The sequence below is a fragment of the Chaetomium fimeti genome, assembly GCF_033439085.1.
Source record: "Chaetomium fimeti strain CBS 168.71 chromosome Unknown B0H64scaffold_4, whole genome shotgun sequence".
NCBI lineage: Eukaryota > Fungi > Ascomycota > Sordariomycetes > Sordariales > Chaetomiaceae > Chaetomium > Chaetomium fimeti.
In genome coordinates this window covers 1,541,505-1,561,929 of record NW_026944332.1, presented here as the reverse complement: position 1 = coordinate 1,561,929, position 20,425 = coordinate 1,541,505, and the positions used below count along the sequence as shown (strand labels likewise).

At 57.6% G+C, this 20,425-nt stretch overlaps 4 protein-coding genes across 4 annotated transcripts; 2 read left to right on the top strand and 2 right to left on the bottom strand.

Moving 5' to 3' along the window:
* Positions 1–101: 101 nt before the first annotated feature.
* Positions 102–4,921, top strand: B0H64DRAFT_149738 (uncharacterized protein). The gene is made up of 6 exons (XM_062798416.1): positions 102–2,622; positions 2,689–2,776; positions 3,098–3,435; positions 3,504–3,950; positions 4,009–4,171; positions 4,223–4,921. The coding sequence occupies exons 1-6, from the start codon at positions 347–349 to the stop codon at positions 4,802–4,804; spliced, it is 3,894 nt and encodes a 1,297-aa protein (XP_062659118.1). The 5' UTR covers positions 102–346; the 3' UTR covers positions 4,805–4,921.
* Positions 4,922–5,822: 901 nt separating this feature from the next.
* On the top strand, positions 5,823–6,191 carry B0H64DRAFT_395733 (uncharacterized protein). Its single transcript, XM_062803791.1, has one exon. It carries the CDS (start codon positions 5,860–5,862, stop codon positions 6,154–6,156), a length of 297 nt encoding a protein of 98 aa, XP_062659117.1. The 5' UTR covers positions 5,823–5,859; the 3' UTR covers positions 6,157–6,191.
* Positions 6,192–7,530: 1,339 nt separating this feature from the next.
* Positions 7,531–11,534, bottom strand: B0H64DRAFT_149712 (uncharacterized protein). The gene is made up of 2 exons (XM_062798415.1): positions 11,160–11,534; positions 7,531–11,086 (listed from the first exon to the last, which is right to left on the bottom strand). Exons 1-2 carry the CDS (start codon positions 11,408–11,410, stop codon positions 7,711–7,713), a joined length of 3,627 nt encoding a protein of 1,208 aa, XP_062659116.1. The 5' UTR covers positions 11,411–11,534; the 3' UTR covers positions 7,531–7,710.
* Positions 11,535–15,507: 3,973 nt separating this feature from the next.
* Positions 15,508–18,747, bottom strand: B0H64DRAFT_149615 (kinase-like domain-containing protein). The gene is made up of 5 exons (XM_062798414.1): positions 18,589–18,747; positions 18,400–18,533; positions 16,198–18,190; positions 16,046–16,145; positions 15,508–15,988 (listed from the first exon to the last, which is right to left on the bottom strand). The coding sequence occupies exons 2-5, from the start codon at positions 18,414–18,416 to the stop codon at positions 15,579–15,581; spliced, it is 2,520 nt and encodes an 839-aa protein (XP_062659115.1). The 5' UTR covers positions 18,417–18,533; positions 18,589–18,747; the 3' UTR covers positions 15,508–15,578.
* Between the last annotated feature and the right edge of the window lie 1,678 nt (positions 18,748–20,425).

Genomic DNA, 20,425 nt, shown 5'->3' with positions numbered 1-20,425 from the left:
TGAGCTTAGCAGCCACGCCCCCCTGGTCGGTCGCCCAGCACCCCCCCCAGGAAAGCTAAGATCGCTCGGTCTCCCTACACCTCCTTCTCTCGCACCCTTTTCCCAACAATCACTCCAAACCAAGCGCGAAAACGCCCAAAACGCGACGTTTTTTCGCCCGGCTTCATGCCCTTGGACGGCAGAACGGTACGTAGCACAAATTTCCATGCTTTTTTGGCACTGATGCTAACACGCCCCGCAGGCGCGCGAAGACGGTTCGTTGTTGGTTCCATCATTGAAGGGGGCCACCTGCACCGCGGGCCAGTGGGCTGCTGCATCTCCTCCAGCCAGTACCCCAACTCTCGCCATGTCGGCGGACACCACCGTCTCGGCCAATACGCGGGCCACGCGATCGCGTTTTTCGAGTCCGCAGACGGCAGCAAACGGAGCGGCGACCGATTCGTCCTCGAGGTTTCAAGGCGCTGGCACCGGCACCAGCAACGGCACCGGTACCAGCACCACTACGAACGGCCACGACGGACAACGAAAAACATTCATGCAGCGCTGGCTCGAGCCTCCGGTTCAGGCCAAGGCAAGCTATCAGGAAGCTGGACTCGTGCGTCAGGGCGTATTCGAAAATATGGCGCCGCTCGGGACGCTGCCAAAGGTCGGCCTCTTTAAGAAGACAGCGCCACCTCCTCCGGCACCAGCTACCCCTGCACCTGCGCAGCGTGCACCGGTTCGCATCGTCATCAAGCAGAGGAAACCTGTCGCGCCTTCTACCCCGCCTCCCGCACCGCCTCCCGCGCCCGAAGAAGACGAGACAGAGGCGGACGAGACGGAAGACGAGGAGGACGACGGCAAAACGGAGGATCAGGACGAGGAGCAGCCCGGTACTTTGGACAAAGAGCATCACAAGGCTCGCACGACAGCTGCATCACAGCGCTCGCGACGGTCGGTCACCTCTGGCGAGACGGACGACCTGGAGTGGGCACCGGGCACCGCGACGCAAAAAGGCAGAACGCGACGGAGCATATCACGGGCGAGCACCGGACCTCTGCAGCAACCGCCGACAAGTGCGAATCGCGTCTCGCGGCCGTTTAATCAGAGGGCGTTCGTCGACAAGGTGGTGGAGGCAGCGATTAGTGAGGCGCTCACTCATTTTCGGTACCCCACAGCTTGGGCCCTGCGCACGCTCTCCAGCAGTGAAAATTCATCACAACAAGAATTTCTCGACATGATTGAGAAGGTGTTTCGCCAAACCGCGAACGCCGACGAACTCGAAGAATTCGCCCGATGCATCCGGGACAAGAAGAAGGAAGGCCAGAAAAAGAACACAGCCTTCTTTTACTTCGAGTCGCGGTCTGACGACCGCGCTGGCCTTCCCACACCGCCGAGGCCCAAGAAGGCCCCGTACAGCAACCTCGTCAAATTTGACATCTCCAGCCTGCGCCTCGATCAGGACGGCAGCAGCAAGTCTCGGAAGAAGCGGGAGCGAACGGTGGACGCTGCTCCAGAACCCGCACCCGAGCGGACCGCCGAGCCCGGGCCTGAGCCTGAGCCTGAGCCTGCGCGCGAGCCCGAGCTAAAGCTGGAGCAGGAGCTGGAGCAGAAGCCTGCGATTGAGCTCGCGCCCGAACCCGAGCCCGAGCTCCCTCCGCGCAAAAAGCGCAAATCCGGCAGGCAGCAGCCGGGGGCGACACCATATTCGTCATCCAAGATGGCATCCAACGGCGTGAATGGCAAGGCGAACCCGGAGACCCCTCCTCGGAAGCGGATACGGGCTGGCTCAGAGTCGAGTATTTCCTCACTTTCCAGCGCCCGATCCTTGACGCCGCCGGAGGGAATCCGAGAAGACGGTGAGGAGGACCAAGGGTTTGATGAGGCACCCCCCTCGCGGACCAGCCCTGCGCCGGACCCTCAGCCAATCACAGCCAACAGGCGGCGTCGGTCCAACGCACCGCGAAAGAGCCGGAACGTGTCACCCTCCCGACTCTCCCCCGTCGTCTCCAACTCCACTGCGCCGCAGCAACCGGCCGCTGTTGCTGCTCCTTCGCAGTCGTCCCAGCCGTCCCAACGGCAATCCCCCGCTGCTGAGCAGCCCGCTGCTCTCACCGAGCAGCAACCGTATGAGATGCCTGCCGTCGTCGACTCGCCCCTCTTTCCGAACCTCAATTCGAAGAAGGGTGGCAAGTCCGGCACGCCGGCGCTCGTCTTCGCCACCAAACTGGGCAAGATCGACCCCGAGGATCCGAACCTGCGCCATCGCCAGGAGGCGCGCAAGGTGACGAACACGCCATTCCCCGTGAGCAACATCAGGGGAGGCTCTCCGCGGCTTGCATCCAAGCAGGTGAAGCCGGAGGGCCAGGCGAAACCGGTGGCGCCGGCGACGCCGGCGACGGTGCCTGCATCGCGGCCGCGGCCTACTCTCCCATCCGCGCGCGCCACCCCGGCTCCGAGGGAAGGACGGAGCACGCGCTCGTCGCTCAAGCGGACGCACGATGATCTCGAGGACCAGCCGTCGCCGACAACCGCCAACTTCCCAGGATCCGACGCAGCATCCACCGTGGCGGACTCACGCGCCGGGACGCCAGCTCTGCGGGCGACCAAGAAGCCCAGGACCGGGCTTAGAGTTAAGAACTCGTAAGCGTCACCGACCACCACATGATCTGAAACAGGGCATTTTGGCTAACGATCCCGCCCTTCTAGGCCCATGAAGAAGAAGCACGGCCCGTCAGCAGGCATTCCTCGCCCCAGCGGAGAGCGCAGCAGTCCCGTGGGCAATGCCCCGAGAGAGGTATGTCTTTTGTGATTTCTTTCCCCTTCCTTTGCCGTCCATCATCCCATCCACCCTATCCTTTGTGTCGAAGCCGAGCTGTACTGGAGCCAAGGCTGGGGGTGCAAGCGCATCTTCCAGGTCCGGGGCCCGGGGATGGGCGGTGCGGCCCTCCATGTCCCCCCCAGCCTCCCACCCGAGAAAAAAAAGCGAGCCTGGCAATTTTAGCGGCAAGCTGTTGCGCCCAGCTCGGGACTGCTTTTTTACCGCAATATGGCGCACACAACTCGCACCCACCCTTGCTTCGGCTCTAGGTTGCTAACTCGCCGCCCACCTACACAGGACGATAACGACGACTACTGCTCGTCCTGCGGCGGCAATGGCGTGCTGATCTGCTGCGACGGCTGCACCAGGTCCTTCCACTTCCAGTGCGTGGATCCGGTCCTGAGACACGATGCCATGCCCGTCGAGTGGTTCTGCAACGTGTGTCGCGTCCATCGTGACCCTGCGCATTTGCCTACTCACAACGGAGCGTTTGCCGTGCTGCTGGAGAAGCTCGACGCGAGGAACTCGAGCGCCTTCCGCCTGCCGGGCCACGTCCGCGACCGCTTTGACGGCGTGCGCACCGGTGCCGACGGCGAGTACGAGGAGATCGCGAATGTCGTAAAGCCGCCTGCTCGGTGAGTACTATCCCATTCCTCTTTCGTTTACTGTGTTTGCGCCTCCAGCCTACTGACTGCTACCATAGGAAAAAGAAGAACGAGGAAGACCAGGCTCCCGACTTGCACCGCTTACGCGACGCAGAAGGCAATGCCGTCATCTGCCACAGCTGTCAAAAGGGCGCCGGTCCGAACCGTGCCATTATTCCCTGCAGTGCCTGTGGCCTCTTCTGGCACATGGACTGCCTCGACACTCCGCTGGCCTATCCGCCTGTGTTGCGCACCTGGAAGTGCCCGCTGCATGCCGACGGTCTTCTTGAGACGCTCCCAGGCATTCTCTACCCCGCCCACAAGTACCGCAAGGTGAAGGACGCGCCCGTCATCAGGCCCACCTTCACCCGGGGCTACGTCAACAACGGTTTCATCGAAGTTGACCTAGACGACAGCGAAGATGAGAGCGGGTGGAGGGACGTCGAGACTTTCGGCCGGACTGTGCGGCTCTCCGAGAGGGGTATCAAGCTCGACTTTCTCTCACGGTGAGTAACCTGGGTTTCCGTGTCATTCCAAGCAATTCATCATTCTGACTGTCTCTAGTATTCATAGCCAGAAACCAGCCGTCCCCCCGCCACCGCCCACACCGCCCGCACCGCGTCCTGCGGCACAGAGGTCCTTGGAGGAGCAGCAGGCTGCCCTCAATCTAGCTCAGCTGAGTGGTACCCGCGACGATGGCGTCGCCACTCTCATCGATGCCATGATCGTAGGTTTAATTACTCCCCGCCCGCTCCGTCCCATACTAACCTCTCAAAAGTCCCAAGCCGACCCGTCCGTCATCGACGTCATGGCCCGGGCCAACCCTAGCCACCTGGAGAGCGCCGAACTAAACCACATGGATCAACAGAGCCTGCGCGCCATCCTCGCCAGCGCAGAGTCGATGACCAACCGTATCCGCCAGCTCTTAGCATCACCCACCGCTGAGCAACCCTCCCCACAGGCCAGCGGCGCGAACATCAAGTCCGAGCAGGCCCCTGCCATAGCTCCCAGCATCACCAACTCGCAATCCCCGAATCCTGAGCCCGACAACTCGGTCAATCTTAACGCCGGCCAGAGCGCCATGGATATCGACACGACTAAAAGCCCCGCGTCACCCGCTTCTACCGACGATGTCCCCGCGATGACCCAGGGCGAGAAGACCCCCATCCAGGGCGACCAGTCTCCTGCTGCTCCGTTACCTCTGGAGCAGAGTGCCCCGATCGAGAACGGCGACGTCCCTGCGGCTCCGACCAAGGTGGCCGCTATTTCTGGCGACGAGCCGCTCGTTCTCGACGCTGGCGGCGATACGGAGAAGACGCTGGGCGAGGGGGTTGAGGGCGCCTCCATGGGCATGGAGTGATTCGCCTCTGCCGTGGAATGCACTTTGGCCCAGATGGGACCGGCAACGTCTTTTATCTTTTCGGCCCCTTGAATGGGGCTTCTAACTATTTTCCCTCTCCTGCACGGTACCGCGCTATTCAACGGCACTATACACTTTCCCGCTGAGCGAGGAGTCACAGAGGCTGTCTCAAGGCCTTGGAATAGGCTAGGCCTCCAACATACATTCGACCTTCTCCATCCGCTTAGCTCGCGATGTGGATACATCACTTCGGATCGCGGCATCTACGAAAAGAGAAGGCGAAAGCAATGGTCTCGACCCGGCTCGATCCAACCAGCCAGGGAGAGAGCACAAGAGTTTCCTTTTTTTTTACCCACCATTTCCTGTTTGTTTGTCAAAAACAATGTGTCAATAGCGATTTGCGGATCATCGAGCCCGTGTTCTTTTTCCGGCGCGCGGGCGGGCAGGCGGTGTCTACGAGGAGTTGGAGTTGGCGGATCTTTTCAGCCAGCCACCGAGGCGGTGGCTATGGCCTTCAATATGTCTTCGGGTTTTCGGTCTTCAATCTTGATTTTGATTTTCTACCCCCCTCGTCTCGAATACCCCCGCGACATACATCTCGACAGACCACGCCGGTCAGCCTGCGTCGTGGGGTTCTGGACCCAACCCGGCCGAAGGTTGTTGGGCGGGTTAATAAGCAGGCAGTCTGAAGGATGGATAAGGGGCGGACGACGTGTTGTTAGGACGGGGAGAGAGGAGATACTACTACGTACGCCCCAAAGGGTCTTTTGATGAGGTGGCATAACTTATTAGATAGACGGGAGTGAATACTGGGCAGGCTGGTCGGCAGGCAGGCAGGCAAGCAGGCGGGCACCGGGCACCTTTGTGCGATATTTATGATGACCTGCTTCTCTTTCTTCGCTTCCTTTCCTTCTATATGCTCTATAGCTAGGTGCCTGGGAGTGGGTTGTACGAAATGCATGGTTAATTATCTTGTGACTTGTGAAGCATGCTGTGTGCCCCGAGGTGATTGGTGTGACGGGAAGGGGGGTTGTGATGGCTTGAGGGGGCAATGCATGTGGCGTGGTTCAGCACCGGTCTGTCGCTTCAGCACTGGTCTTGCTGTGCCACCTGCTTTGCCTTTGTCTATGTACGGTGAGCAACGCTCCATGCCCGCCACCATCGGGCGGCATACCAGGGGGCGTGATGCATGGCTAAGGAAAAGAAAGAGGGGACCAACAAAACAAGGCTCAATGAGACATCCTTGGCCATTTGCGAGGGTTACCACAGACCTGTGTTCAGGAGAAACGGGTCTCGAACAGGAGAAGAATACAACTCGATTTAAGCTCGGTCGGTGTGATACAAGTTTCTGACCTATTTAGATCCAATCCGAATATACGCTGAATACACCCAGAACTAGAACCCATGAGCAAGATATAGGAAGACGTTTCCAATCCCAGCCAGAGCTGCCTCACTTCCTCCCCCTATTCGGATTACTTACCTTGCCTTCCACCACATCCCCCGTCCCCATCTTACCCCATCCCATCTCTACCTACCATGCCCAACCCAGCCCTTGACCGTGTCGTGTCTTGCCGGCTCGCCTCCAGTACAATAGATACATACTCAGTACCAGCATACACCCTTCAGCATCAACACCAGTAGCCACCATCACAAACACACCAAAGCAACAAACCCCCACAAATGAGCAAACAATTGAATTCCCCGACCAAATGTGATATACTGTACACGAAACGAAACCCGACAAACTCCGTGCAGGCCCCATCTATAAACAAGAAATCCCCTCTGCCAAACCACCATCACCACTAAGTTACTTACCTCCCATCCATCCACTTTTCTGCAATAATCCGATAAAAAGGGGGTGACAAAAAACGCTTGCCAAACCCACCCCCTCCCCCAAGCCAGACCCCAGACAGACGACGGTATTGGAAGGAACGCAACAAACGACGCACGCAACGAGTGAAATGCAGATAAGTAGAGGTGTAGGTTAGGTTTAGTGTATCCGACTCAAAATTCTCGAAACAAGATCTCATGGCAGAAATGCTAAAAGACAAGTAGCAAGAACGGGCCCGAAAGAGCAAGAAAAAGACTCCCAGCCCAGGTCCCCCCTTTTCCCAAACCAACCAAACCAACCCCTACCTACCTACCTTTTATCCACCCCAGCCGACCAACCGACCGACCGGTTCCTCGCCAGCCAGCCAGAAGCCCCAAAAAGGAAAAAAGAAAAGACACTGTAAGACGACGGCGAGGAGGAAGGATTTCACGCCCGGGCTTGCCCCGCCCCATCCATCACACCGAGAGAGCGGAACAAGGTAAAGCAGGGCAAGCAGGACAAGCAGGACAAGACGGGGTACTGTAGGTAGTCGACAAGCATGAATGGAATGTTCGTTCGCTTCGCTTCGCTTCCCAGCCCATCCATCCATCCCATCCATCCATCCACCCTTCTCTTCCGCTCGACAACCAAGCAAACCCAACGCAAACCGCAACCACGCCCTCCAAAAGAAAAAAAGAGTAAAAAAAAAAGAAAAGAAAGAAGCCCATCCCCTCATTCTTCATCGATCCGTTAAAAAAGCGAGCGAAGTGCACACCAGATCAGGTCATACCTCCGGCCGTGAGCCATCTATTTGTACAATAAACCGTCCACCACCACCACCACCACCACCACCACCACCACATTCCCGCGTCCCTATATAAGGGCTAGGTAGCTAGGTAGCCAGGTATCCCAGCCGCGCGCGGGCGCCATCCATCCCTCGCTCGTCGTCCGCAGCAACCCGTTGATTTTATCTCTCTCTCTCTCTGCCAAAAAATAAAACCAGATCATAAAGTCTCCCTTTCTTTCTTTCTATCCACACACACGGACACACACACACACACACACAAAACACAACACATATGATAACACCGCCCCATCACTGCCGGCGCTGCCGACCATCAGGCTGAGGGCTGCGGCCCACACGGCCACCACGCTGCCGCGCATTGACCTGCTCCTGCTGCTGTTGGGGTTGCGGCTGTTGGGGCATGTATCCTCCAGCAGCCCCCGGTGGCATGCCATACCCGGCGGGGTAGCCGCCCATGCCCGGGGGCGGGGCCATGCCCATGCCGAACGGAGCGCCGGGCGGACCGCCAAAGGGAGGCTGCTGGCCGGCGGCGGCGGGGATCTGGGCGGCGGGCGGGATGGGGCTGCCGTTGGCCATGGGCTGGTTGGTGCGGTACTGGTCGATCGGGGTGCCAGGGCTCTGGAAGGCGCCGTAGCCGCCGGCCTGCATGGAGGGGTAGTAGTTGTTCATGGGCGGCTGGGGCCCGCCCCGGCCCATCATGCTCTGCTGGTACTGCATCTGCTGGAGCGCGTTAGGCCCCATGGCAGGGTTGGCCGGGGGGTTGAACATGGTGTTTTGGGCGTTGAAGGCGGGGAACTGGTCCATGCCTTCGCTGCTGCGGGGAACCCCGTAGCCCATGTCGTAGTTGGCGGCGGTGGCGGCGTTCAGCGGGTTGTAGTACTGCGGGTTGTTACCGGCGCCGTACTGCCCGGCCTGCTGTTGGGCATGCTGCGGCTGCTGTTGTTGTTGGTGGTGGTGTTGAGGGTTGGGCGTCTGGCGCGAGCCGGGACGCTGTCGTTCAACGTTTCCATGATCACGAGGGGGCCCACCGCTCCCAGCACCACTGCTCCGCGTCGACAGGCCCACCTCGTCCATTAGCCGCTTGTAGCCCTGCCCGGGCTGTGCCTTGATGCGGATCAGGACCGACTTAACAGTCTCAACAACCTGACCCCGAATCGCTTCATCGAAGAAGGGAGTGGTCAGGACCTTGAAGATCAGGGTCGCGCCGCACGCGTGGTCACTGAGGATTGCTTCCAACACTTGGTCGTTCGGGGTGAAGAAGAGCGCCTTGAGGATGGTGTCCCTAGCCTCCGCCTCCGCCTTCTGGTTGATCACCTTCAAAACTGTCAAATACGCAACCTTATGTGTGCACAAATGGACGAGGTAAGGGACAAGCTGAGGAGACAGCACCGTCCGTCGCTGCGGGAACGTGCAGGTGTCGAGGAACCAAGTGAGCAGCAGAGCGCCGTTGGCGTTGGTGGCAAGCTGTACACTGTGCAGGGCAATCGCGGCCGCAAGCATCCTCTGCTGGTCCTTGGTGGAGTGGTGGCTCTCGAGGCAGGCCCGCATGGCGCGAGCCCCGTAGCGGCCCTGAGAAACCTCCCACATCCTGCTCAGCATGGTCTCGAAGATGAAGTCGTTGTACGGAGAGCCGAACTTCAGGCATCCCTGCAAGACGTAGTTGCCGTACTGGTCCAGGAAGAGAGGGATGGTATAAGGGCGCAGGTACTGCACAATAAGACTCATCTGCTGCGGTGTTTTGCAGACATCGATAATCTTTTGGGCCGCCCAGGTGCCATTCTTGTGCACGCCAATTTCGGCCATATGAGGGGCAATCTCGGCCAGCATCGAGTCCCGAACGGCATCGGAGCAGTGCTCGAACAGTTTCTGGACGACCGTGTTGCCCAGGTAGTCCGACGCGAGCTCGGCGATCTCGGGAAGCATCTCCATGGCAATGCCCTCGATTTCTTGCTGAGAGAGCGACTGGTTGTCAATCCTCTTGCGGATGTCCCGGAGCTTCGGTGCATCATGGACCCGGGTGTGGGCAGGCTCCTTGATCGGCGGTATCTCGTCCACAAACGTGGTGTATTGAATTGCCGACTGTAGGCTCATCGAGATGCGGAAGCAGTCTTCCTCGGTCGCGCCAAACTGCTGGATAATCTGAAGGATGTCTCCGGTCAACTCGTGAAGGGGCAGCGCCGTCGGGGTGGCGTTGCCTTGGATGGGAGCAGGCCCGGTTTCGCCAGACGCGCCGGCGCCAGCGCCTTGGCCATTCTCCTGGGACTTGGCAAACGGATCGGGGCTGGGCGAGGGGATGGCGCCGTCATGACCCGGTGTGCCGGTGCTCGAAGGCGGCTTCGCAAAGTTAATGCGAATCGGCCCGGCGCCGGGGAAGATCTCCTTGCCGTTCATGTTGGCTTTGGCGGCGATGGCACTATCAACGCGCTCAAAGTTCACGAAACCGCAGTTCTTGTGGGTCAAGACCCTGGCCGATACTATGGGCCCGTATGTCTTGAACATCTCGGTCAGTGTCGACGTCGTGGTAGATGTGGGGATGCTGCCGAGCCACAAAGCGCTGGTCGGCCCTTCCAACCCCTGTTCGTCCGCTCCCAGCAGTCCGTTGTTCCGGCTGTTCGACCTCCCCAAGGACATACCAGCGATGGCCTGCGGGAGGTCATCAAACGCCTTCTCGTCCGGCATCTGGATCTCGGCCGCTGTGAAAGAATTGTCTAGTCTCGAGGGGGTCGGGAGGTAGTTGCGGAGAAGGCGTGAGGCCGGGGTATCGAGGACACCAGCTGTCCGTGCGCGGGGTCGAGCCGCCTGATTCGCAAAGGCCTGGACTGCCAGGTTGTGGTTGTGGATTGCGGCGTTGGTGGCGGCGAGTTGGTCTTGGAGGTGGGCATAATGGTTTTCCATGTAGGACAAGGGGTCGGTCTCATACTCATCTTCTTCTTCGTCGGCATACTTGTCCTTGTTGTTAACCGAGTAGGAACGGAATCGGTTGGCGGCCTTGCTGAAGTCGGCGTAGGTGGGTATGTAAGGGGCAGCGGGAGCAAGCTGGGCGCGGGCCGGCTGGGGAGTCTCGGCGAGGCCAAGGTAATCCAGTGTCCTCATATGAACGTCCGTCTCGGCATTCCCCTCGCGGGAGAACTGCGATTGGGCTGGAGAACTCGGCCCGTTCGACCCCAGGCTGGCAATGCTGGCCAGGGTGTTTCCCCGCTCCCGACCGGTCGGGTTCCAGCTGCTGAAGATGGACGGTCCGAACGGAGAGCTTGTCCCAGGTGTATGAGAGAACGGACTCCGCTGAGGCATTGAGCCCGCACGGAGCCTCGAGAGCAGTGTTGAGGCATTCGACGCATCATTGGGCGCCTCAAGACCCGGCGAGGGGGACTTGAAAGGGGTCTGCGACGGGCTTGGCCGCGAGGTCTTGGAGGCTAGGGCCGGGATGCCAAGCAAGGCATTGCCGGCGGTGTTGGGTGAGAACCGAGACGGAAGCGTGCCCGCCCGAGCACGGCGGGTCTGCGGCAAGCTCTCGGGAGTGGGAAGTTGGACGTAGTCTGGAAAGCCGTCGGTGGGTGACTCGGGGATGTTCTCGCGGAGCGGAGTGGAGTTTCCACTGGTCGGAGGCCCGCCCCACGGATTCAACGGCAACCCCGGGACGCCTTCCTGAGCTTGTATCTCCCTTGCGCTGGATTTCGAGGCAAAAGTTAGCGGGCGATTGGCCTTGGGGAGAAGCGGGGAGAAGCGGGGCGACGACTCACCGCTTGGTAAACAAGCGTCCAGAGGCAGCCATCTCGTGCGAGGGCGAGCCGGCGCCAGAGCGTGAAGCACCCGACATCTTGGAGGTGGGCGTCAGGCCCGGAGACAAACCAAAGGGTGACCGAAGGGTGCCGCCCACAGATTGCGGGTCATTGGGTGAGGTTGCCGTGGGCGAGTTTGACCGGCCCTGGGCGGAGAGGGTCTGCGGCGGGTAGCCGATGGTGAGATGATCGCCTGGTCTTGAAGCGGACATTATCAATTATTTGATCCCGGCCCTCATCAGAAATATTTTGATGTATCGGTCCCGTCGGTACAGGCAGCACGGCAAGCCCAGAGAAACGGGCTGGCGGTGTATCTCGTTGATCACTGCCGACGTTCGAGAGACGGAGCGACGACGTGCGCTGCGCGTCGAAGGAGACGGGAGTCGATCTCCAGGGAATAGTTGCAATCTTTGCAGGAATTGAATTGAGTAACACCTAGGCCGAAGGTCGAAGGGAGATGGATGTTGTGGCAGGCAGTGTCTCCTCAGAGGACAAGGTGGCAGGTGCAATTACAAGGCCGATGTGACGAACGTCGCTGGAGGGGGTCGTCGGATGACGACTTGGTGGGTGCGGAAGAAAAAAAAAGTCGATTCTGCAACTTTTCACAAAGGAGTGTGTCAGGGCACGGAAGGCCACAGATTATCGAGGCCGGCGGTAATGCCGAATATGGTGATCGAGGTAGGTGGTGGAAGCCAGAATGGCCAAAATGGTGGAAGCAGAGTGTTGCTTGCTAGGCGGCTGCGCTGGCACTGATGGAAATGCTGGGGAACGGTTTTTGGCTTGGCTTGCTGAGCGAGTCGAGTTCACTTTTTGCTCCACTACAACGTCGTTTTCGATCGGACCACGCAACGGCCCCTGCTTCTTGCGGCTCGAGGAAACAAGAAGAGAGAAGAAGCCAAAGGTCTAGTTATTTCAATATACAGGCGTCATTAGGGGAGAATTGAGCCCGGAGAAGAACACACCGACTCTAAAAGGGGAGTGCACAACGGAGGGCAGAGGAGGGAATCCACTGCTTGGGAATACGGGAATGTGGAGGAGCAAAAAGAGGAGAGGGGGACTGGTTGAAGTCGGCGGTGGAACGGGTCAAGATGAAACACCTGGGAAGGGGGGTGTGTGTGCTGGTACATGTGCATACGCAGTCACTGGTAATAGACACAGCTCGGGCTGTAAAATGTGTAATAATACGTAAATACCGTGCGGTGCAGGGTTTTTATATTCATTTTTTTTTCTCTTGCAAGCCATCTCGAAAACGGCCTCTCGAAGTTCTCCCATGCATCCATGGCGTGTCAGTGCCCCAGCTCTGTGCCCTGTCGTTGGGATGCCCCACGCGCCCAAGGCACTGACACCTCTCACCCACCAGTGCCCACTCACCGAGACTTCGCACTGACAGGTGGTGTGGCCCAGAGCGCAAACTCACCCTGCATTCCGTCACATTTTGAGTTTCCAGCTTGGTTTTCTCCCTTGCTTAGTTACCTAACTACCTAGTGTAGACTCTTTTGCGGCACACCGCTACCAACGACGCGCGGTCCTTAGAAGACGACGTCATCGCGACAATACGGGTTTGACGGATGCCTAGGTAGCTAGGTAATTAATCACCTGATACCTATGTATACAAATTACGACTCCCCGACTTCGTACGATTTACAGTTTCGCACAAAGTACTCTGTACGGATGATTCTTCGGTGCAGCTCTGTGGGAGTCGCAATGCCACCTTGAGCATTCCACATTGCCCACTTGGTGTCACCAATCCTTGCAGCTACCCATCGACAACCTGTTTGCGCTGCTGCACGCGTGCAGCCCCCGCTTGACCTCGGACAGACACGGCCTGGTGCATTTCCCCAAAACGGCATCAGGGGTGTTCGACCTTCTTTCTTCTGCAGAGGCAAGAGGCACAGAGGGTGACTGCACTGCGCCTTGACAAGTTGGGTTGGGAAGAACAAAGCAATTTTGTGGAACTACCCGAAAGAGACAGTTGCCAGTGTAGTACCACAGTACATAACTACAAGTATACCTCGCTGTCTGGGCTCCTACCTAGGCCGGCTTGCCTTGACCGTAGCCGACCCAGGTGGCCGAGTGTTCAGCTCATTGCTATTTCTGGCAGCGTGTTATGACCATGAGGTCACTCACTCGATTCAGCCGGCCCAACGCACAGCCAACTTCGCACCTTTTACTATATATACATTAAGCTGGGCCAGTTGCCGAGGGGAGAGCGAGCCCGCTTCCGATATGCCCCTCGACTGCATGGCTCTCCCACATCAGACGAGCGGCGGACTCACTAACAACCCAGCCGCGGAGGCACGGCATGCGACTGCGCGGCTCACCTTCTACTGGCCAGCAAATATTCGAATTCAGGGGTTCCCGTAACTAACCAAAGGTTCATCTCTCCGGGCCTCTCGGCACCCCAGTAACATGTTGGCCCCGCCCACTCGAGTGACGACAGTGAAGAAGGCGTCTCGGCGTCTGTTGCCATCCCATCCATGCCGTCCCATCCCGGCCGCATAACCCGGCAACAGCACCTTAAGATGTGTCCTAACGGATCCATACCCGATCGTCAACGTCTTGGCAGCCACGCCAATCAGCGCCGCACAACGGCTGACCACAAGGGGGCCCTCCTCAGCGACCTGAAACGCCGTGTCGACTTGCCTCATTTGCTGCTCGTGCTGCTTTCTGCTTTCCCCTCAACGCCTGCGATTTGTTCCCCTGACGGCCATGCCCGGGAAGCAGACTCTTGGCCCTCCCTGCCAAGAATGTACATATCGAAAACGACCACCACTCGGCCAGGGGCTTTCAGGGGGCGGCCAGCTTGTTCTATCACCAGTTAACCGCCGCACAGTCTCGGGGGCCAACATGAATCCCAAATGTCTTGAAAGGGTAGTTTCCAGAAGAAGGGCACACCCCTCCAATTCCCCTGCAGGGACCCCGTTTGTTCACGAGGAGTTGGAGGTTCGCTGTCTCGAAGCAAGGACAAGGATGACGAATTTCGCTCTCCGCAGGGAACCTGTGTTTCAAGCTCCAACAACTCAATGCTTGAAGCCGGCAAGACGCTAGATCGACCCGGCCTTCTCCATAACTGCGCAGATATCAGGCCATGGGTGCATGGCCGTCTGGGGTGCCTGGGGTTTGGGCCTGACACCCAACCTTTGGCAGATCGTGGAACGTCGATCCAAGAATGGCTTCGATCCAACGGCCGGCCCGCTGGAGTCTCGAGCCGCCCCCGGCCCAGCCAACCGCCGATCAGTAAACGAAACATGGCTATATTGGCGATGTGCCTGGCAGCCTTACACAATATGTGCCGTAGTAAACAGCCCATGTCACTCACTTTTATCAAACCAAGGGTCCTGCGTAGCTCATAGATAACGTAGTGAGCACGGCAATGGCAGAGCCAACCACCCTTGTCGAGGCTAGAAAACCTCCAGAACAAATCATATGTCGATCCAGTTCTCGACCAGGCCAGAACCTAGATGTTATCATGCCTTAGCTGAGCTTCCACGAGCTTTCACTCGACGGGGTCGACATCCCAACTCCACCCGTCTCATCACTCCACATCACCCACGACAGAATCACATCAGCTCCAACCCATCAAAGCATCCTACCCCTGAAGGGCCGAGGGACCAGGCATAACTGGTTGAAGACGACCAACCCACACACATCAAACTAAGGCCAACGACGTATAGAGAATGACCGCCTTCTATAGGTACCACAACTCGGGACAATAAGTAACCTAACGTAATTCTATAAACCCCAGCTTGAAGTTCCCACATCGAAAAAGAAAAAGGAGAAATCAAGATATCTAAGAGGCTGACGCAAGCTACCCCTGATAGAATGAGAGAAAAAAGGGACAAATAATACCGACGATGCCCATGACAAGCCCCTTGCGAATCCCAACGCCAATTCAGTAACAAATGTTGCTTGCTTGCCCACGCCGCTCCTTCACCTGTATACCCTCCTAGGATGTGGCAGGGAATACATCAAAAGAAAAAGGCCGCAGGAGAAAATGATAAAACGGTGACGAGGGGATGTAGACAGGTGAACCATATGCTGCAGTGCGTAAAAACTCGACTAGCAGAAAAAAGACAACCCTCAGCCTGTGCCTGGCTTTTGCTTCATCCCTCGCCCACATGGGCCTCCATGACCATAGGTTCAAAACCAACCCAATCAGCCAGCCACCCGAACCTGCCATCATCCACCCTGCCCGCCGCAGCCGCCGCCAAAGAATGGACATCCAAAACAAAACACTGAATGGCTCTGTCTGTCTGTCCGTCTTTCCGCCGCCGCCGCCTGCCATACCAATATCAAAACCAACCAAATCATGCCCGTCGTGATCACATCATTGCTGGCTGCAGCTGCTGCTCCACAACCCAACCTCACCACACACACGACTTATTTAGCCACCCTCTTAAAGGCCAACAGATCCGCCAAGCTCGCCAGCGGACACCCGTGCTTCAGGAAGTCATGGTTGAGCAGCTCCTGCGCTGACGCGCGGCTCTTGACATCGACGCACAGGCAGACCGACAAGAAGGCCTTGAGCTCCTTGCTCAGCTTCTCGGGCTTCTTGAGGCGCGGCGTGCCGTTGGTGGCGATGAGGTACAGGGCCTTGAGGGGCTCCTCGTTGAGGTAGGGGGGCTCCGACTCGATCATCTCGATGGCCATGATGCCGAGCGACCAGATGTCGACCTTGGGGCCGTATTCCTTCTGCTTGACAACCTCGGGAGCCATCCAATAGGGCGTGCCGACCATAGTAGCGCGCTTCGACTTGGTCTCCGTCAGCTTGGCACAGAAGCCGAAATCAGCTAGGCGCGAGGTTAGCATGTCTGGTCAGGCAATGGCTTGTGGATGGGGTAACGTACTGATCTTGACGTTGCCGCGGGCATCCAAGAGAACGTTGTCACTCTTGATGTCGCGGTGAATGATATTTTGCGAGTGAAGATGGTCGAGGCCTTGGCAAGTCTATCCCCAGGGGTTAGTTGACGCTGAAACAGGTTACGAGAGATCCACATACCTCGAGGCAAATGGTCGAAATCTGCTCCTCTGTGATAATGGGGTTGTTCTCAATGACATCCGTCAGAGCGCCACCCTCCATGTACTCCATCACCACCCAGAGCTCCTTGTCGTTGTCCATGAGGAAAGCATCAAGGAAGTTGACAATGTTGGGGTGTTTGTTCTCCCGCATGACAAGAATCTCGTTAACGATCAGCTCCTTGCGCGGCTGATGCGCAAGGTCCATCTGCTTGATGGCAACACGGTCGCTGCCGATCCGAACCTTGGGATTCACGGGAGCACCAGGCCTTGTGCCCATGACCTTGGCCACATACACGGACCCAGAGGCGCCTTGGCCAATCTTCTTCTGCTTGGCATACATCCTGTTGGGGTCGTCCTTGGAGACAACCTCCTTCAACTTCGCCATCACCTCGCCCTCTGACATGGTCGACATGCGCACATCTTGCTTGCGCTCTGAGGGAGAAGGCTTGGCGGTTAGGGCAGCCTCAGCAGCCTTAACCCCATCCGCGTTTGCGCTGGGCTTCGAAACATTGAGGGGCTTCACCGGCGCCGGCAAGCGAGAGGGCTGCTGTACTTGCGGTTGCCCGTTCGGACCACGTGCCTGCGCTTGGTTAGGATAGCGGGCAGCGGCTGAAGGGCCGTTGGCCTGGTCCGGTCTGGGTGTCCTCTGTGCCTGGGCCGTGGGATCGCGAACCGAGGTGGAGCTATTCTGTTGTGCAAGAGGTGGGCGGGAGGGGGCGGAAGAGTTGCCCGGCGGAGCGGGCGCAGGCCTCTGTGCCCTGAGTGACTGGGCCTGGGGCGCCTTGGGCGCCGCTCGTGTGGGGTTATACCGATCAGCCTGGGACGGGGAACTCGAATAACCGCCCCCGATTTCCTGCTGAGCAAGGGGGACCTTTGTCTTAGGAAGTGACGCATTGTAAGCCTCGAGCTCCCGGCGAGCCTGCTCCTCGCGCTCAGCCCGTTGCCGCTCCAATTCTCGGGCGCGCTGCTCCTCGCGCATCCGATCGGCCGAGATGTAGTTAGGGGATACGCCTTGCAGCTGTTGCATTTGCTGGTCCATCGCCCGCGGGGACGGGGAAGCAAGTGGCTGGGGAGCCGGGCTTGGGTAAGACCCCGGGCTACGCTGGATAGGCTTCGGCTGCCGCGGCGGCGCGACCGAGTTACCACTCGGGTAGCCAAACTGGTCATTCTGCATGTTGCTTGGCGATGCGGCCGGCACCGGGCTGCCGCCGTAGGGGTCGGGGTTCTCGGCGCGCTTGGTCATATCCGAGTAGAAATCCAGGACCTCGAAAACGGCCTGGGGGTTCTTCTCCACATCCTCCTTGGTGATGGCGGACGAATTGAGCAGCCTAGTCCACTCTTCCGGCAGTCCGGTGAACTGTCCTGTTTGGGGGTTGAAGCCGACATGAACAGCGTGAGAGAAGTTAGAGGGGTTGCTGACGCCGCCTGGGCAACGGGCATAGATGCAGTCAATCCACTCGTACAGCTCGTCGTCGGTCTTGACGCAGATCCGCAGGGATCTCACGCCGCTGTCGTCGTCTCCAGGCGGGCCCGGGTACGAATTGGTCAGATTTCTCCTGATCTCAAAGACGGGGTCGCCATTGTCATCGGGAATCCGATCGACGCTAACAACGTCTGAGAGTTGGATTTTGTATAACCACTTGCCGTTCTCATTCTTGTGGAAGTCAAGAATGTCCTGGCGGAGGATGAGGTATCTGCTTTTCCATTGCTGGAACGGGTTCTTGCTCGGTAGGCCGACATAACCCTGCTTGATGATACCGAGCCCCCCGGCGCCTTCGAAGCTATTGGAGCCCTGTCGAGAAATCGGGAGGGCTATGGTGGATCCACTGTAGGTACTCGAGACTGGAGAGGCCACACTCATGTTCGACATGCTGTTTGTGAGGCTCACATTCGGCATGAGGCCAAGGCGAGGCTTATCGGTGGGAGGCCGTGGGGCAGGGCCGGGGTTCATGAACTGCCCGCTCGAGTAGACACTGCAAGGCAGATATTAGCACTGGTAAGTTAAAACGTCGGTCATATTTTCGCCCCGAGGTTGGGTACTCAAGGGATCCAACAGCCCAACAACATAACAGGGAACGGAGTAACAGAGGTAATGCTAAGCCCACACCACCCGACGAGTCCTTGCCTCGAGGACAGCGTTCGGGACTCGCTCGCTGGCTTGATGCTTGGGGGGGATACACACTTATTATGCATCGACATTTTGACGGTGTTGTGAGCGTGGTGGACACGGACGGAGGTGTGGTGTGTGGGTTGATTTGGTGCCGCAACCTGTTGTATCTGAGACTAGTGCCCTTGACCGTGACGGACTCAAGAAGTCTGCTAACGGTCAGCAAATATCGCACACATCCAAGTCCGTAATTAGGTAACTTACTGAGCACCCCGGATAGGAAACAGAATCCCGCTGGAAGGAACGGAAGGAAGGAGCAATGCCGAAAATAAAATCGTGCGCAAGTACAGTTTGGTGCTGGAGGCACTGCAAAGGGGAAGCCGGCGGTAATTCACACGAATACACCGAGTGCTGGGTCGACAATGAAGATGGTGTCGCGATGAATCGGTCGGAGGTGGTTAGAGTACCAGCAGTCGGTTCACGGTCGAACGCACAGCTGGCACAAGGCCGAAGGCAACATGTGTAAATTTCGACGGAAAAGTCGATAATAGTCGCACAGTCCAAGTAGTTCGTTTGTTTGAAGTTGCTCGGGTTTTCCTCAAAGAAATCGGGCGGAGGATGGCGGTCAGTCGAAGGGAGGGCTGGAGGATCGGAATTGTGGGTTATCTTCGGCAACGCTCAGGAGGTCGACGGTCTGATTTATTGGGTAGCAGCGCAAGAAAAATGACAGGAGAAACGAATCCCTGAAGCAAAAATGACCAAGGCACGCTGTTGTAACTCGCAAAACACGGAACTCAACGCTGCGATTGAAGGGTCGCCCGCGGGTGTCTTTCGCCAGGAGTTGACAAAGAGACGGTTTGCTTCAGGGAGGTCGGGTGCCTGTGGATCTCTCAGAAGGAAAGGGCTGGGCGCAACGCTGCAATGGCTCGGCTGCACTGGGGGAGGAGGGGTAAGTTTGCGGGACCCGCTCAGGCTCAGCTGTTGGAAACAAGGGTCCTGGGCGTTAAGAAGGTACGGCACTCGCTCTTACTGATTCCGTGGTGAGCACCGTACTCAACTAGGCGATCGTCGGGACCGAGCGAAGGCTCAAAGACATTGGTCCTTTAAGCGCGGTATGTTGACTGCGGCAAAGCAGCCTGTTTCAAACTCAAACTCAACGAGACAATGAGGTAACAGTGCTCTGTTGACAAATCGCTTTTTGATGCCTATTGAAAATTTGATACTAGCCGAAGGGCGGCCAAGCCCTTTCTGTCAAATTTACTCTGGTAAATGATATCTTCAGAGTTCTCCAGACTTGTTTGTCACCGGCAATTTTCTTCCACAAGTGGGCGAGTTACATTCAAGGTACTGCGGTCGTCATTTTGAGGTGGTGGATGTTCAGGAGAAAGGTCGTCTCAAGGTCGCCCCCTGACAGACGAGGGCAATGCGGGGCGATAAAAGAAATCTTTACATAATCTCACCATGTCTAATCTCAATGCGGTAACTAAGTGACAATGAGTGGGCTTCCAATTTGTTTCGGTGATTTTCTCGCCTTTGCATCTCTCTTCATTGTGCCTACTACATCCAGTTCACGATCCCCATTTCATCCGATGTTTCTATCTTTAGGTACTACATATGCCTTGAGATTGTATGAATCTGTCAGTATTATCCGTAACTGACTTCAATTCCACCTGGCAAAAGTTCATGTCGGAATACCTACACCCGACACCTCTTGTTAAAATGGACTCGAGCCTCGCAGCACTGCCTGCATATCCATACCGTTACAAACCACAACTCCAAGAGCTTTTTCTTCCTCCGCCGCCAGCTAATTTGCACAATGGCCCTCCCTAAGGTAGTGACTCAGCGGGTCTAGCAGAGTAAAAAGCCGTAGTCGGCATCACGACATCCCATTCTGCCTGAGAAGAATCTCGTTTCAGGCGGGTAGATCCACGGCCTCTTTCCGTTACTAACATCAGAACATCGGCTTAAAAAAAGACACCAAAGGAAAACGCAAGAAATACTCCGACATTTACTCATTGTAGGGACGAGCGCCATGCCTAGGGTACGTTGCCCAGATCAGCGGATTCAGCAACCACCCATCAGTTACACCGAGCGACTTGCC

Excerpts from the sequence above, each read along its gene's own strand:
- B0H64DRAFT_395733 (XM_062803791.1), top strand. The coding sequence starts at position 5,860 with ATGTGGCGTGGTTCAGCACCGGTCTGTCGCTTCAGCACTGGTCTTGCT.
- B0H64DRAFT_149712 (XM_062798415.1), bottom strand. The coding sequence starts at position 11,410 with ATGTCCGCTTCAAGACCAGGCGATCATCTCACCATCGGCTACCCGCCG. Across the intron at positions 11,087-11,159 it reads GGACGCTTGTTTACCAAGCG|CGCAAGGGAGATACAAGCTC; the intron begins GTGAGTCGTCGC and ends CTCGAAATCCAG.
- B0H64DRAFT_149738 (XM_062798416.1), top strand. The coding sequence starts at position 347 with ATGTCGGCGGACACCACCGTCTCGGCCAATACGCGGGCCACGCGATCG. Across the intron at positions 2,623-2,688 it reads GGGCTTAGAGTTAAGAACTC|GCCCATGAAGAAGAAGCACG; the intron begins GTAAGCGTCACC and ends CCGCCCTTCTAG. Across the intron at positions 3,436-3,503 it reads GTCGTAAAGCCGCCTGCTCG|GAAAAAGAAGAACGAGGAAG; the intron begins GTGAGTACTATC and ends CTGCTACCATAG.
- B0H64DRAFT_149615 (XM_062798414.1), bottom strand. Across the intron at positions 16,146-16,197 it reads TTTCGACCATTTGCCTCGAG|ACTTGCCAAGGCCTCGACCA; the intron begins GTATGTGGATCT and ends CCCTGGGGATAG. Across the intron at positions 15,989-16,045 it reads CCGCGGCAACGTCAAGATCA|CTGATTTCGGCTTCTGTGCC; the intron begins GTACGTTACCCC and ends CCTCGCGCCTAG.